The 18,187-nt window shown below is 33.2% G+C and overlaps 1 protein-coding gene and 2 non-coding genes across 3 annotated transcripts; 1 reads left to right on the top strand and 2 right to left on the bottom strand.

Annotated features, from left to right (window-relative positions):
* Positions 1-2,304: 2,304 nt before the first annotated feature.
* TRNAD-GUC lies at positions 2,305-2,376 on the bottom strand. The gene has a single exon. It is a non-coding gene; the product is annotated as a tRNA-Asp (tRNA).
* Positions 2,377-6,146: 3,770 nt separating this feature from the next.
* TRNAD-GUC lies at positions 6,147-6,218 on the bottom strand. The gene has a single exon. It is a non-coding gene; the product is annotated as a tRNA-Asp (tRNA).
* A 5,061-nt stretch (positions 6,219-11,279) lies between these two features.
* Positions 11,280-13,468, top strand: LOC110693543 (peroxidase 3-like). The gene is made up of 4 exons (XM_021870667.1): positions 11,280-11,661; positions 11,779-11,976; positions 12,238-12,400; positions 12,862-13,468. Exons 1-4 carry the CDS (start codon positions 11,449-11,451, stop codon positions 13,275-13,277), a joined length of 990 nt encoding a protein of 329 aa, XP_021726359.1. The 5' UTR covers positions 11,280-11,448; the 3' UTR covers positions 13,278-13,468.
* The last annotated feature ends 4,719 nt before the right edge of the window (positions 13,469-18,187 follow it).

Here is an 18,187-nt window from a genome sequence, read left to right as displayed (position 1 = left end):
TTCTCATGTCAAAGATGTCAAGATTATTGATGCAAAAGACTTAACAAATAAAATGAAATGAAATAAATTTATGGACTATGAGGTTTTATACTACACCGTATAAAAAATAAAAACTTTATATTAGTACCCAAACGATACATACACACATACATAGATATACCATTTGCCTAATTTTGTTAACATACTTTGTTCGACACAATGTTTAATGTTTATGCAAAATCATTTGACTTTATATTTATTTCCTGATAATTAATAATTTTTTCTTTTAATTTAGAGTTATTGATCGAATTGTTAGGGATTTTTACATAACATATGAGTAGTATAGTAAATTTTTACTAATATAATAAATTTTGTTTAATTACTTTTTTTATAGGTAATTATCAACATTATTATGTTGAAGTAGGGAAGGAAAATTGTATTCACCACAAATTATTATTTTTTAAATGATTAGTTAAGATTGTCCATATATTACATTGATGTACTATAAATTTCTTAGTTGAAATTATTTTTGCACAAAATGTTGACACACGGTATTATTAATAGGAAGAGTACAAAAGTAAAGAATATATATTTTTATATGTTAGCAAAATATTTTCTTCTCTAATTGAAATAGACTTTATTGGCAAAAGTAATAAAGTTGGAGAAAAAAAAAGAGTGATTATATATAGTCATTAGCTAAAAATAATATTCTATTATATAATACCTTAAATATGTAAAGAATATCTTATTATTATTGAGGTTTGACCAAAAGAAAAATTAAAAAAAGAAAAAAAAAAAGACGGGAAAATATTTTATCAGGAGATGACACGTGTCATTCCTGATTCGCCTTTAGTTAGTTCATTGTCACATTTTGACTTTGTAATCAATCAGTAAAACTTTGATTATATAAATATATTATTATAAAGATCAAAATCATATCATACATATTACACACTAGAGATGTTACTCATTTTACAATGTATACAATATTCATTCATATTTTCTATTTTATTTTAGGTGGTAACTCGATCAAGGTCTCAAGAATTATCAAGTCCAAATTTAGTTTGTTCAAGATCGAGCTTTAACTCAACTTGTTAAAATGAGCTTTTTAGTGAACAAAGGTCGAATATGACAAACTCGCACAAAAAATTGAAAAGTTTGAGCTAACTCACATTATTATTTCATTTCAAGTTTAGCTCAAACAGAATAAACTCTGCATACTTTCAATCGTCGTTTATAGTAATAAAGAATGTTATCCTTGTGCAGAGTAATTATTGAGAATATATTAGGATATTTTTTAGGAAATATTTCGTTAGTATCTCTTGAGGCTGGTGAATATCTTTTTGATATCTTTTCCTTATTTTCCTAGTTTCCTAATCCTATCATATTAGGGTTAACTTGTATTTTATATAGAGAGGTTGTAGCCATCAATGAAAAGCTAAGTCATTCACTTCTATTTTCTCTCTATTTTAGCAGTAATAAAATAAATAATGTTGTTATTACCGAGTAAAGTACGAGTACCAACACTAAGAGTAATGCTAATCTGATCATTTCACCTGCGCGCACAAGCAACGTAAATGTATGCCTTGGCCCGTTTATAAAATAGGGCACACACTCAATCTTATAAATAAGCAACCAATTCATTATCTAAACTCTAAAATAAATATCTTACGAGTAGAAGCTTAGATGGGGATGGTGAAGAAAACGAGCGTTGTACTAACGCTCGTATTTTTGGTGGTCTTGACAACTATACCTCAAACCACCTTGGCTGCCCGCCAACTCGATTATCGCCCCCTATCAAACATTATGTTAGAAGGGATTGGTGGTGGCAATAAACCTCTCACTTGTGTCGGTTAAGACGGGAAGTGCAATTTTGCGACTTGGTGTTGCGGAGGATGTACGTGTGGATTTTTCGCAGATTGGAGGTGTTCCCCCCGACCTCAGGACTGGGACTGTTGAACCACCAAAACAAGCTAAGTCCAACAATAATATATGTTGACTAATGATCTAACGATGTTTAGATTAAGTTACCTTTGGAATTGAAAAATTACAAGCTTTTAAGCTTATAAATGAAGTGTAGTTCATCAATCTAGTTACCTTGTTTTCTTACGTACTTGGTACTCGTATTCTATGGAATTTTATCACAACTACATTAATATGTTGTTGTATGCATGGTTTGATGATCTAGTATCTATGTACTCCGTATGTGACCACATGTGTTGATTTCGGTTGTAAAAGATCAAAATAACCCTTATAACCGAGTAACTCTTATTAATATATTTGCATTGTCTCTAGTACAGTGTATGAAAAATTGAACAAAAATAGCGCCGTTGCCGGGGATCGAACCCGGGTCACCCGCGTGACAGGCGGGAATACTTACCACTATACTACAACGACTTGAATAATAAGCTTGCAGTTAGTTTTGTTGATTTTCATAAATATTAAGTTTTCAAAAAGGTAAGTAGAACTATTGTAAATGGCCTTATGGCCCTGTCCCGATTGTAAAGGAAGCCCATAAACTAGTTATAACTTACGTCATGTTTAATCATCTTATTTTTACTTATTTCATTCATTTATCATAGAGAGTGAGGAATAGCTCAAGTAGTTAGAGCTCCTCTCTCGATTCAAAGAGATTTTGAGATCGATTCTCATCACCCGTCATTATGGCTCTCTAAACACCAAAATAATAATAGAAAAAAATAACAATTTAGATATTTTAAACGTTGGAAAAAGGTTATCAAGAATACCATTGACAATTGGGCTATCTTTTTTGGTAGAATGCTGACAATTAAGTTATGTTACTTCAATAGTACACCCTTATTTACATAAAAAAATCCATGTCGTGTTGTATTGTGATGGACTCGAAACTCGAATTCTTCATCTTAATCAAAAACTCCACTTTTTCTCTATAAAATGATCGAGTCCGGCACTTGAACACCCATATTCAAGTAGACACTTAATGCTAACCTTGTCTCATTGTCTGAATGACATAGCAATGCAATGCTAATTGGGCATATCATTTTGCACAAATTTGCCAATACTCCGTAATTCATATCATCAATAGCAAAATTCATTTATAGTTTTGATTGAAGTTCACACAACAAAAATAGTTTGGATTATTTTTTTCCAAATTTAATTTCCAAGAATGAATTAATGAATTTAAATAGCCCAATAATTAACCTCACAACATGAAGCCTAAAAATAGGCCATAAACTAATGCATGATCTGGTGCACCCGGTTAAATAAAAAAAGGCGGAAAGAACATTCAGTTGTTGGAAAAAGAGCATTAAGGTTTTCGAAAAAGAACATGTTTATGTTTGACAAAGAACATGCACTACAAAAGAATAAGAAGACATTACAAAAAGAACAAGATAATAACTTTATTTTTTTTTTTTTTTTTTTTTTGAGAAAACGCTAGGGCAATGATGTTCCCACACTTGCTCAAGGCCAAAAGGTACTATCCTAGCTAGGTGATGGGCAACGGAGTTCCCATCCCTACGAACATGAGACCAAGAAACGAAATCAAAGTTCTTACAAACAAACATAGCATCATCTAAAACAGAATCTAAGTCCGAGAAGAAAGAAACAGCCTTCGAGAGACGATTGATAACAACTTGACTGTCGGATTCAACCACTAGCTTTGTAGCTCCATACCTTCTTGCAAGCTTAAGACCAAATAGAATGGCCTTGCACTCAGCGATTTCAGGGGGCCAGCAGCCACGAACTCTTCGAGTCCCTGCAAACAGAACATCACCTCTCTCATTTCTTGCTACAGCACCAAGTCCCACCCACCCTTCATCCCGCAAGCAGGCATCGCAATTCACCTTGATAAAATCCGCAGGGGGTGGACTCCAAACATTCGGACTCTTGTGCCTTCTCAAACCTGCAGCGCCATAAATCTTGCTTAAATATTTGAGGCAGTCAGCTACTAACCTCAGCACCCTCTCTTTTACAACAAGATGTGGGACTTCCTTTGCATTAAACACTTTATCATTTCTTCTACTCCAAATGTACCACAAAAGAGCAGCACCTTTCGAACCTTTCTTCTGATGCATCTCTTGCCAGCGCTTAAGCATATCTTTGAAGTCCTCACTAGCATCTACAGGAACAAGATCTTCACAGTCCAGTTCTGTATTGCAAAAAAAGAAGGTATGACCCATAGTTTCACAAGCAGCAGCACACCATGGGCACAAATTAGAATCTGCCATATGCCTATAATGCAGTAGCTCTCTGGTTGGGAGGGAGTTTGTACACGCTCGCCACAAAAATTGCTTGACTTTCGGGATTGTGTCCAAATTCCAGATTATCACCCAGGCCTTGTGGAATTCGTCCAGATTACATGACTTCCCAAGCAAATAAGCGGTCTTAACAGAATAAACACCATCACTCGAAAAAGCCCATACCAACTGGTCCTTAGGAGAGCGGAGACTGACAGGGATTTGCATAATGCATTTCACATCACGTTCATCAAAGGTGGAAGCAATGAGATCATAGTTCCAATCTTTGGTCTGATCATCAATCAAATCACACACCTTTGTCACACCTTCTACTCTCGGTGAGAGGATAAAAACTTTATTAAAATGCTGGTTCGCATGTTGGTGGAGGAAAACTCCCCCAACTCTCCTTATATTCATATCGTTAGAAAGTGCTGCGCTCTTATCTCTCGTGAGGGATGGGAAGTCACTTTCCAACATTGTTATCGTGAGGCAAATCGGGCTGCGAATTGACTTGCTAATTTCGGAGTGGAGATGTCTCAACCTATCTCTATTTTATCGGCGGTCCCGAAGGATCTTGAGGCTGTTTTATTGGAGGATTTGGGAGGTGCTTCGTGGCCTCGTATGGTGCCGGCTAGGACTTAGTCTACTAGGAGTTTTTGTTTTCTTTTCTTTTGCTTTTGTTTCGTTTTTTTTTCTTTGGTTATTTTGTTTTGCTTTGTTTTTCTTTTTGTTCTGGGCTTGGCCCTCTTTCTCACCAAAAAAAAAAAAAAAATTAAAATTTCATGAAAAAATACACATTAACGGAAAAATCTTTACCAAAGATAATATTTCCCCAAAAATAGTTTTCTTTTCTCCAAAAATTCAACTTTTCATAATAATTTTACTACTAGTTTTTCTCTCTCTAAAATTATTTTCAACTAAAAATAATTCAAGATTTTATTTTCAAATTAAATTTCAAAATTAATAATAACATATGTTAAAAGAACATAAGCTATAATGTAAAGAACATATCAAACATATTTATATAGGTATGTTCTTTGTCAAACATAAGTATGCGCTTTGTCAAACAACAGTATGTTATTTGTTTTTCGGGTGCAACATGCGCATCGTGCACCCTTGTGTACTATTCTATTTTCACCATAAACACCTACAACAAGTCCAATAATGAAATCTCACTTGTAAATCCAAATTGTTGTATAGGGCACAAAACCTAACTTAGTAGAAAATAAATTAAAGATTTTGACAAAATTTAAGAGAAAAAATATTTTCAACAGTTCACCTCTAAAATTCTATCAAATTTGATTCGTATCCAACCCGAATGACCCGTTCTGCATGGTCTAGGCATAGCTAAAACATACTAATAGTTGAGCGTTCAAAATTTTTAAATGGTAATCAATAAATATAAATACGTGTCAACAAAAAAAAAAAAGAATATATGTCTTGCTTTTTGCACGCGATTACATATCTAAGAACAGTCAACTCTAGGCATACGTAATTGTACTTCTAATTAATACAAACGTGAGATCGATCATGTGATCTTTCTATTAATGGATAAAGCTCATTAATGGACAAAGCTTGAAAATGACAACATACTCTTATCAAGACAATTAAGCTCGCACAAAAATATTAAAACTGAGCTCGAGCCAACTCACATTATTAATCCATTTCAAACTAATTAGCTCAAACATAATAACCTTTAGATCTTTTGTAGTTCTTCGTAATAAAGAATGTTATTGACGACTATCTTGTACAGAGTAGTAAATAATTAAATAAATAAATGTTGTTACTGAGTAAATTACGAGTACCAATAGTCCAATACTATATGATCTCTGCTTGCCCAAATGCAGCCCTCCAAGCAATAATGCTGATATCAAGAGACTTGTGGAAAATGTGCATCAAAGAATCGTCCAATACTCAAATATATCAAAAAAAGGAAAAAAAACGAAAAAACGCCGTTGCCGGGGATCGAACCCGGGTCACCCGCGTGACAGGCGGGAATACTTACCACTATACTACAACGACTTGGAATGCTTAATTTAATCGATAACACAAAATATATTTTTTTAGTGTTTCTTACTGAGTATTTAATTCAAAACTATAAAAATTAGGAATGTCAAAATCAAATGGATCACCATATGGTTGATTACACAATAAAAACTTGTAATAATGGTTGAACTTCATCAATAATGGATGGAATAAATAATTATATATACGAAATCTACGATAAAGTAGTAGTTTAACCCTATAGGTAGTCTTATAGATGCAACAATGAATTACGGTCGTCCATATTGTTTAGCCTGGTCCAATTACTTGGCCTGAAAAATGCAGAACAAATATCAGCCCAGCCCAGCCCATCCCATCCCAATCTTTGATCAACTCTAGAATAATCAAGTATTAGTTTTTTTTTTTTTTTTTTTTTTGACAAAAAATCAAGTATTAGTTGTTTTCACAAAAAAAATTATGAAATTCTTTAATTGTTAGAAATTTAGAATTAGATGGACAAGCATGCAAAAAACCCTAGCCTCTCTTTCCTCTATTCTCTCTCAAAAACCCTAGCCTCCATTGTTGAATTTTGAAAGGGGGCTCCATCGATTTTTATCGGTGGAAAGCCCCAATTGTTTGTTTTTGTGTGTTTTTGTCTATAGTTTTAGGTTTATAATAATTCTTCCTCTACTAGGATGAATATTTCTTCCTCGAAAGACAGGGTTTTTCTTCTTCTTTAGAAGGATTTGGCTCCTTCGAAAATTGAAAGACTGTGATTTTCTTCTCTCTTTTAAGGAAGGATTTGCTTTTTTATTTCATTGATTGATATAGAGTTGTTTCACGGGTAATATTTCGATTACAATCTAGCGAATCAGACATAAATTTTCAGTACGATTACAACGGATCGACCGACCCCCTCGTCAATGAAGGTTGTAAATCACAGCAATATGAAAGAGGGTATGAAGAATGTACGATTTGCAACAACGATCGTAGCTTTGTTTACGGAATATTTTTATTTGATTCAATTATTATCTATTTATTAGATTTAAATCTCTTTGTAGATGTCGTATGAGTTTATTTATGAATCAATTTTATTTCAAAAAAAAAAAAAATGGACAAGCATGCATTAGGCCCACTAATGATCTCATTTTCCTTTAACATGGTGTCAAGACTGTCAACAAACCTACATTTAAAGATAAAAGTAATTTATCCCCAATTTAAAATATAGAATTTAAATTACACCAATTTTATAACCCTAATGTAGATCTAAAACCACTATTCCCTCAAAAACAAAATTTGATTTTACGCTAAAATTAAAAGAATTCAAACTATTTACAATACATAAAGAACGTGAATTATTTGCGGTTCCAATTTGCCTAATATATAGCCACTTTATATTAGTGATTTAATATGGCACTAAAATATAAAGCTTATAATTTAGGGGTTTCAATTTGGGGTAAATATATGGAATTGAAACATGTATGAATTCATTTATGATTTAATTTGCTTATGTTACACCAAATTTATATGTAATTCTCTCCAAATTTCGTTCTTACTCTTCCATTTGAAATTAAGATCCTTAATTGGGAGTATTTTTTAAAATTGTTGAATGTGGACCCCATACAGTGAAAATAGATGCCATCATCAAAACAAATAGTGTTACAGTAGCAAATTAAAAACAAGTAACGTACGGTTCGTTTGGCATTGATGTGGTTTTCTGTTTTTTGGTTTTTTGTTTTTTAAAAGTATATGATATATGTCCCATAATGAATCAAAAATTATTTAAACATATTAAAATTATAATAAATTTGAAAACTGACAACAGAAAAGTGGAAACACCTTTTTCTTGTTTCCTGTTTTTGGTTTTTGGTTTTCAAAAAAACAAGAAAATGAAAACCAAAAATGATGCCAAACAAGCCCGTAGTTGCTACCAAAGTTTAAAGTATAATTAAGATATTGGATCACGTAAGTCATAAATTAAAGTAAATTGTTGAGAAGTATTACTTTTTATTCAAGTAAAACTAATAATGATAAAAGATGTCTACTCCATATTATATATCATGTTACAGTCTTTCAGATAAATGAAAAGAACATCAAGAAACAAAGAGAATACTAAACTTGATTGGTTCATCATGATGAGAATACTTAATTATCTTGATTAGTTCATCATGAAGGTAATACCTAGTTAACTTGATTGGTTGTATTAATATTGTTAACAATCATGAATAGATAAAATTACAACATGACAACATGAGGGTTGTCTGCCTTGTCTTAGTCTCATTGAATTGTATATTTACTCCGTATATTTGTTTTTTGAACGGGTAATAACGGAAGTTAAGGTGTCAATTACACGTACATAATCATGAACAAACAAAAAATGCATTAATCACAGTTAGGTAAGTAATTAATTTAGTATGCAAATCTCTCTTAGCTTGTTTTAACTGGTTCTTGCTCCACGTTCTTGTCTTATTTTCTCCTACACACATTTAGTGACAGATATTCTCAATAAGTCAATTGTATGTTGTGGACCATTTATTAGTACTTCCTACATATTTTTTAGCTAGTCAATATTAATTTCACATGTTTGTCAATCATTAACATATTCAATCATCTAAAAGAAAATTTACCAGAAGTTTATATTGATATACTTTTTTGGTGTTTAGAGAGCCACAAGGGCGGGGTGAGAATCGATTTCAGGATCGGAAGAAATACTCTAACCATTTGAGCTATTCCTCACTCTCATAATTTTATATATATTAAATGCATTTATTGAGACTAATATAAAAAGGGTTTTATGTGATCACTATATATGTTTCCTTGCATTTTAATGAACAACGTAAAGTTGGTCAAAACTCAAAAATGTAAATGTAGATAATGTAAAACTTACAAATATATATATGGTACAACTTGAAAATGGATTGGTTAAAGTACAATTAATAGCACAATCAATTCAGTTAATTTCCACCAGCCCATTTGTCTAAGCTTGTCAATTTAAATCATCATTTTAGCAAAATTATCATCTTCAATCAAGTGAGAAAACTTGTTTGTAAGTGTAGTGTTTGATGTATTTTACTCTGATCCCTTTGTCCTGAAAATTTGACAAAGTCAAACTTGATCGATACACATGTCAATCTACTGATTTGCCCTTAAACTTTATCTTAATACCTATTTCATGATAAATTTTGTTTTTATACGTTACTTAAAAACGATGGTAAAGTTAGTATATGAATAGTGAAAAAAAGTGAATTGAAGTCTGTTAATTATTTAAGAATAGAGAGAGTATTTTAATAGAACTTATCTTTGTAAAAATTAAATTTATTTGAATTGAACTTTAATTTCAGAAATAATAATTATCTTAGCTTATTTTGTTTAAAATGAGAAGAAAAGATTTGAATAGAGCGGAGCTTAATTGTACTGTCCAACTTTTAGTTTTCAACTTGCACTATTATATACCTATCTTGACAACATTTTTGTAGGCCTTCCAAAGTTCTAGACAACTCTTTCAACTAGCTTATTAGGACAACCTTTACCGGCCCTTTTCAAACTTTTTACATCAAATTATAAGAAAGTAGAAATAGAAGTTCGATGGCTGTAATTTTCCATACATGAAAACAAATTTATGTTATACTATAAGCATTATTAGAGTTAGAAAGCTAAGGCATGCATAAGTATGGTCATTGATGAGGATGCCCAATTGCATAGCCGCCAAGAGCTTTATTTGGAGGGTCTCTAAAGAATATAGGTCTATACTTTCATAGTTAAATTCCATATCAATCATTTCCTCAAAAAAAAAAAAAAAAATTCCATATCAATCAAACAATATTAATTAAATTAAACTAGCTAATTAATAATATCACCATAATTGGAGTTATTTTTTTCAAAGAAATGGCGCATGCAATGTTTTAATATTTTGAAGCTCCAATTAGCATATGGCCGTCCCCTAAGCCTAAGGAAAACATGCACATGTTGTGTAATTGTTCAACTTTGATTTTTCAATTTGCACTATTCACATATACCTTATCTTGATCTTGACAACATTTTAGTATAGTAGGCCTTCTAGAGTTCCATACAACTCTTTCAGCTTAGGACAACCTATATATACCCTTTTAAAACCTTTTAACAATATTCTACGAAATGAGAAAGAGGAGTTTGAGGTTGTGATTTTCTATATATGAAAACATATACTACCTCCGGTCCAAATTACTCGCAACTTTGGGGTATTATATAAAATATTTCAAAGTTGCGAGTAATTTGGACCAGTGGTTATATATATATATATATATATATATATATATATATATATATATATATATATATATATATATATATATTATAATAATTTTGTGTGATTTTCAAAATGTAACTGATCATGAATATCATCTATCTCCCTTAGAGTTAGAAGCTAAGGAATGCAAAAAAAATGGTCATTGATGAGGCCATGAGGGCGTGCAAGATGCCTTACCCTATTACACACATGATTAATAATTTGGGCGTCCACAAACTAATTAATAATATCACTATAATTAGAGTAATTTTTAAGGAAATCGCGCATGATTCACTATTGTGAAGCTCCAACTTACTATTATAGTTAAAATCCATATGAATCAAACAAACTAATAAGTAATATCACCATAATTGAGTAATTTTTTAAGGAAATCGCGCATGATTTACTATTTTGAAGCTCCAATTAGCATAGGGTGGCCGTCCCCTTGGCCTAAGGAGAACATGCACATGATGTGTATTTGTTTCACATGCAAACTTCTTGGTACATTATATTCCTCTTTACAATCTGTGGAACATGTTGATAAGAATTGAAGAATGTTGAATCACTTTCATCCCAAATTATTGAACAACTTATTTGTTGTATATGCACAAACATATATGCATGAAAAGTATTAGGGAAAATACTATCTTGTCATTGAACTGTCATTATTTGTCACCTTCTTCGGCCGACTCTAACTAATCACGTAATTAATCACTCTATAGTTGTTACACTGTCATAAAGTAATATAACTACTCATTTAATTACAACCTTATTGACGTAAATTATGATTACTTAAAATAATAAGATAACACATGTTAGTTAGTGTAATTTATGATGAATAGTTAGTTATCATGCATTACTTTATTACAACTTAATCGTACTGTGCTAGATCAATTCAAACTTCACTCTATATATATAGTTCATGTCCTGTACTAATTACTACCACAAACATTGGAGCTTCTTAAGTTTATTAATTAGGAAGTTTGGAGAAAAAAATATAAGAAAATGGGTGTTTCTAGTAAAATGATGGTGATGATATTTCTAGGAGTATTAGGGTTTGTAGGCCTTGCTGAGGCACAATTGAAGCTTGGTTACTATGCTCAAAGTTGCCCGAAAGCCGAGGCAATTGTGCAAGATTATGTGCATCAACACATCCCACATGCTCAGTCTATGGCTGCTCCTCTTCTTCGAATGCAATTTCATGATTGCTTCGTTAGGGTTAGTCATAATCTTCTATAACTTGCTTGTTTTAATGTTCTTATTAGTTTTACTTAATGTATATCTTACTATGTGGTTGTTTTTATTTACTTTTTTTTTTATTTGATGATTTTACAGGGTTGTGATGGATCAGTGCTCTTGAATAAAACCGAAGTTGGAAACAATGATACAGAAAAGACCGCTAACCCAAATTTGACACTAAGAGGGTTTGGCTTCATTGATAGTGTTAAGAGCATGCTTGAAGAAGAATGTCCCGGTGTTGTGTCTTGTGCAGATATTATTGCTTTGGTTGCTAGAGATTCAGTTTGGACCGTTGTAAGTATAGACGACATTATTTAACACTTGCAATAATATACAAGTACTCTATATGATCTTTGTTTGGATTTAATTTTTCACCTTGTTTTATATTTCGTGTCTCCTGATTTTATTTTTCACCTTATTTTATACTTAATTTCTCCTAAAATCTTCACTCTCCTTGTCAAGGACTAACATTTTTGTATGTGTAATAATGTGTAACCATTCTGAAACAATTGTACTCCGTATCAACTTTACTAAGTACGTTTGTGATTTTTTTAGGGAGGTCCATGGTGGCCGGTAACAACTGGTCGACGAGACGGACGTATTTCAAACGCCAGTGAAGCACTGCAAGATATCCCACCACCATTTAGCAACTTCAGCTCACTCCAGACCAGTTTTGCTAGCAAGGGTCTTGATTTGAAAGACTTGGTCTTGCTTTCCGGTAAGCGTAACCATCAACCTATCATCTCAAACTTTGTCGTAGCTTAGCCTTTTGCTCATATGTTTTTTGGAATATTTTGGCCCACTTTTACCATATCATGTGCAATTAGTCACACCACAAGTCAAGAAGAGGTTGAAACTGAATTTTCAAAGACTAAATTGTATGTACATTACTCCGATAATTCTGTATCAACTAATGAATCCAATATTATAAATCTTTAATCTGTATTATATACTACGTATATATTTATAATTATTTATGATTTTAAAAGTATCGATCAATAATAACTTTGAAACTATAACCGCCTGTTAAAAAATGTCCATTTAAAATAAGTACATTATTTTAATTTTAAAAAATAAATAAATAATAAAGATTAATATAATGTATATTTCCTTAAAAAAAATGAATAATGATAATGCACATTTATATTTGCTGAACTACGCTATGTACCATATTTGCAGGTGCTCACACAATAGGAATAGCACATTGCTCATCATTCAACGAGCGACTATACAACTTCAGCGGACGAGGGTACGGGCAAGACCCATCACTCGACAGCGAGTACGCGGCCAACCTCAAGGCAAGAAAATGCAAAACACCAAGTGACAACACAAGCATTGCTGAAATGGACCCTGGAAGTCACAGGACATTCGACTTGAGCTACTACAAACTTCTCTTAAAAAGGCGAGGCCTATTCCAATCGGACGCCGCCCTTACGAAATCGCTAACGACTCTATCGTACATCAAGGAGCTAGTTAATGGTCCATTGGAGGCTTTCTTTGCTGAGTTTGGTCAAGCCATGGTTAAGATGGGTGAGGTTCAAGTACTGACTGGGTCAGCTGGTGAAATAAGAAAACATTGTGCTTTTGTTAATTAGTGCTAAATAACCTTGTACAAGTGTACATCGTACAATTGGTTTTTAATTATTTTGTTAATTTACTGTTGGAATAATTGAGGGAGCAGTTGTGCTCTTTCATATGATTTCTATGTCAATTTTCCACTAGTTTATATATGGTGATGATTTCGAATAATTAATAAAATGTGAACTTGGATTTTGTTTGTGTTAAATTGTTGCGAGTTTATATACCAACTTTGTGTTTATTTAGTTGTTTGTTAATGTATACATCTACTGTCAATATGTGTTGTTTGGGTCCAATTTGGTCCAATTGGGCCTAATCATTAAATGATCCAATTAAAAGCCCAAGGTCAAGGTTCATCTCTCCAATTGTGCTAAAGTCAAAGATCAGTCCACAAGGCAAGCCAATTGGGCTAAGGCCCAACTTCTCCATATATGCAAAGGTATAAAAGCCATCAATATTACATTTGTACATTCAATTCAAAAAAGCCTCAAGCAGTTAATTCTCTTGCATAGTGTTCTCTTTCTACACACTGTACTGACTTTAGCATCGGAGGGGCCTTCCTCGGCAACACCCCCGAGGCTAGTTTACGTGTGTTTACTGTGCAGGAAACCTTCGGCCCAACATCACTTGGACCGAATCCAGTCTTCTCCACTTCATCGGACCTTCGACAAGGTCCCATTGTTTTCACCCGAAACATGTGTAATTATCAATTTACTTACGTTAATATACTAAGATTATACATTATATGACAAGGTAACATGATCGATTGATCGTTCATAAATTACCATATATTTATTCTTGAAAATCAATATTAATAGTTAAAGTAAAAAAATATATAATAAATAGGGTAAAAATAATAAATAAATAGGGTAAAAATAAATCAAAGTGTTACATAATACAGCTAAATAAAAATGTAGGAATTCTTTGTGATGCTTGTCACGGAGAACGCTTGGAATTCTTTGTGATGCTTGTCAAGGAGAATGTTTGGCTTCCATTTTTTGGGTGTTAAGAGAGTTACAAAGGCGAATGATGAGAATCGTTTTCAGGATCACCTCGAATCGAAGGAAAATAATAATCACTTGAGTTATCCCTCACTCTTAGAATGCTGAATCTCTTAAGAATTTTCTATGCAGTACTTTTTTTATATTTAATTATCACGTTCTTAAATTTTAATTATCCAATAAGATAATTGCCCATTTGCCTAGCTTAGAGCACAAATCCAACTTGACTACTTGAGATATAAGCAGCCAAACAAGGCCCTCATTTGAAGGGCCCCCAAAATTAATTTTCTAAATAAAAAGGGTAAGTTGGGCCTGATAATTGTTGGACAAAGTAAACCAACTTGTGTAAGGTTGTTGCTAGGGGTGAGCAAGACCGGGTACCCGGTCATATTTGTAATACCCGGATCCGGAACCGGTTATAACCGGGTCCCAAGAATTGGAACTGGTCCCGGAACCGGTTAATACCGGATCCAAATTTTTTGGAACTGGTCCCGGACCCGGTAGGAACCGGTTCCAAAACCGGGTACCCGGTAGCAGCAGATCAACACAGCAGTAGCAGCACAGAGCAATCACTCAAGTATTTCGACCACTTCATCAATTTTAGCATCACCAATTGCCATATTCTTCACAAATTAAAATGTAGCAAGTAAAATCGCAAGTTAAAATCGCAAATTAAAATCGCAATTCACAATTGAACATGCAGTAGCAACGATTAGTATTTAGTACTTTAGTAGGAGAAGACAGGAGAGAGCAAGTAAGTAGAGAAACGATTAAAATCGCAAATTGAATTCGCAAATTGCATATTTCATACCTTAATTAGTAGGAGAAGACAGGAGAGAGAGAAGCAGGTGGACCGTTGACGGTGGTCGCCTGGTGTCCTGGTGTACTGGACGGTGGTCGGAGACTCAGAGGAGACAGTCAGACAGGAGGGAGGACGAAAGAGTGGAGAAAGGCTGAGAGGATTAGAGGAATTAGGGTTTTTTTTATTTTTTCATTATATACCTAGGGTATTTAGTTTTGGGCCAGGCAGGGGTTTTGTAGGATTGGGCTTATAATTCAGTTTGGTTCGGTTTTGTTCGGTTTTTCAATTTCCCGAACCGAAACCGAACCGAAAACCGAAATTTTTTTATTTTTGACACCGAAACCGAACCACCCTCCCAAAAAACCGAACCACATTCCTTATTCGGTTTGGTTTTTCGATTCGGTTCGGTTTTACACCGATTCACTTTCACCCCTATGCATCACCATCTACATCTTTCTCCACAACTACAAATTTCAGAAAAGACCAGCTCAATAAAACAAGAAATAGATCTGAAAATCTGAAAAAAACAAGGTAAACCAATATCATGATAACTAGATTAAAAAAAAAAAAAAAAAAACACTATTGCAAAGATGCAAGGTGAATGTGATCAGAAGATGGGATTGTAGTGTAGTGTAGTATGATTTTTTTATTTAATCATTCAGTCAGGAAAAAAATTCAACAAAAAATTTTTGAACTTTGGGAAATATCTCCTCTAAAGAAATTTTTCCACTAATCCATCGCAAGTGGTAAAAGCCAAAAGATAGAACATTGAGTTATTGACTCTGTTTCTTCCAATGTTTTTAACTCTATCAGGGAGAATGCAAGCAGCAAACATAACATCATTAAAACGAAACCCCAGTGTACCCACCTCATGTACTGAGATCAACACCACAATGTTAACAGCCAAACAACAACTTCTATAAAAGCAATGACTGAACTAAACATGTACAGCAACTAAAAATGGTACCCACCAATTAATACTCAATAAGAATCTATTCAAACACCCAGAAATTGCAGAAAAAGACTATAAGTGCAGTCAATTTGTACCAATTCATTGATTTCAGCATATTAAACACTCGTAACACCCTCAGAAATTGAAGAAAATAAAAATTAAAATTAACATAAACACTCTAACTATCTCCAAAGAAAATGCAAGCAGTAATAAACAGTACCAGAGATCTACATATGCAAGATGAAACAAAAAGCAAACAAAGTGAGAAAAATACTTACGAAAGAGACAGTCGTTCGGTGGCTTGATGAGAACGAAAGAGAGGATGAGATTTTGAGTACCAAGAGAAAAATACTTACGAAAGAAGACCGAGAATCAGTGAATTGATGAGAACGAAAGAAGACAAGATGAGATTTTCAGAGGAGAACAGAGAAGATTGAGAATGAACAGAGAAGAACAAAACCCTAGCAAAAATGAATTCAATGAAATGAGGAGGCTTAGTGGCTGACAGAAACCCTAGCAGAAATGAGTTGGATGAAATGGGCCTAATGTTGTATTGGACTGTGGATTGTTGGGTTTTTTAAAAAAAAATAATTTTTTATAACTAAATCAGTACCGGTTCCGGGTACCCGGATTGTCTGGATCCGGGACCGGGTACCCGGAACTGGAATTGGTTTAAACCGGGTACCCAGTGGGTACCGGGTCCGAAATTTTAGGACCCGGTCCCGGAACCGGTTACAACCGGGTCCGACATTTTGGACCCGGTCCCGGAACCGGTGGGACCAGTTCCGGGTCCGGACCCGGCGGATCCTAACCGGTTCCGGGTCCGGTACCGGGTACCCTGGGTCTTTGCTCACCCCTAGTTGTTGCGGTCTTGTGTGGGCCATTCCCAGCATGAACTCCAACTTTTTTTTTTTTTTTTTTAATTTATTTTTTTTTATTTATGTTTAACGTACGAAGTAATAGGTACTGTATTAATTACTTGTGTAAGTCAACGTTTTCTATAATTGGGCCTTTTTTTTTTTTTTTTTTTTTTTGTAATGGCTGATTTAGCCCTTCCTAATGCTTAATTGGGCCTTATAAGTACCTTCTTGAGTTGTAATTCCTATTCACTACACCCCCCTTCAGCCATTAATACCTACTCCCCCCCTAAAATTACTGTAAAACCCTTACCCCCACTAACCACACCCTACTAACTGCATCCCACTAACCGCACTAGTTAGAACTTGCAGTTAATTCTTCATTTCTCTTCAACACCATATTCTCTCTCTTCAAATACTCAAAATCGCTACAATTCAAGAAAAAAATCTTCAAAATTACTGCAAATTGCATCAAAACATCTAAAAATGTCTGACATTCGAGATGAAGTTCGTCAATCGCAACTAAATTCCGAAAAAGAAGAGTAAGAATTTGTTCATTTAAGTAGAATTTTGAATGTAAACCCTAGATTTTTTTTTTTTTTTTTTGCGTTTTGATATTCTAAAACAAACTCTACTATAATTACACTTATTTTTGTGCAAAATAGACTAAAATCTACTATATTTGGTGGTATTTTTAATTAGTAAAAACGAAACAGAGAAGAATACTTCGAAGGTTCCGTCGGAGAAGACGATTACTGAACAAATGTTCATTTTCAGTAAATGTTCATTTTCAATTTGATAGATGTTCATTATGATACTAGTATATGATCATTTATATTCTTACCTTACATCTACTAGGGTTCATTCTTGAATTCTTGAGAGAATATTACTCTAATTTTGTTCATGATCTTTACATATTAATAAATGTTTACTGGTATTTAAACATATGTTTATTTGAATGTAATTACGTACATTTTCATTCTCATATTGAAAATATCCACATAGATTATACTAATACATGTTTAAGTTCATATTAAATTATATGCTCATGAGCATCATTTGAATGTTATACTACATACATTTTCGCTCAAATATTGATAGATGCTTATTCGAATTTGATACATAGATGTTCATTTGGATATGTGTATATTATTCACAGATATGTTAATGCATGTTCATTCACATGTCTAAAAATGTTCAAAAATAAATTACATATTGCTCATTCATCATAAACCTTTGATGATTCTATTTTAAAATATGTTAAAAAATAAATCACCTATTGTCACTTACATTATTTGTGATATATATATGCTTA

Source organism: Chenopodium quinoa, unplaced genomic scaffold (assembly GCF_001683475.1).
Source record: "Chenopodium quinoa cultivar QQ74 unplaced genomic scaffold, ASM168347v1, whole genome shotgun sequence".
NCBI classification, from domain to species: Eukaryota; Viridiplantae; Streptophyta; class Magnoliopsida; order Caryophyllales; family Amaranthaceae; genus Chenopodium; species Chenopodium quinoa.
Note: the sequence above shows the minus strand (reverse complement) of the source record. Positions and strands in the feature narration are given on the sequence as shown.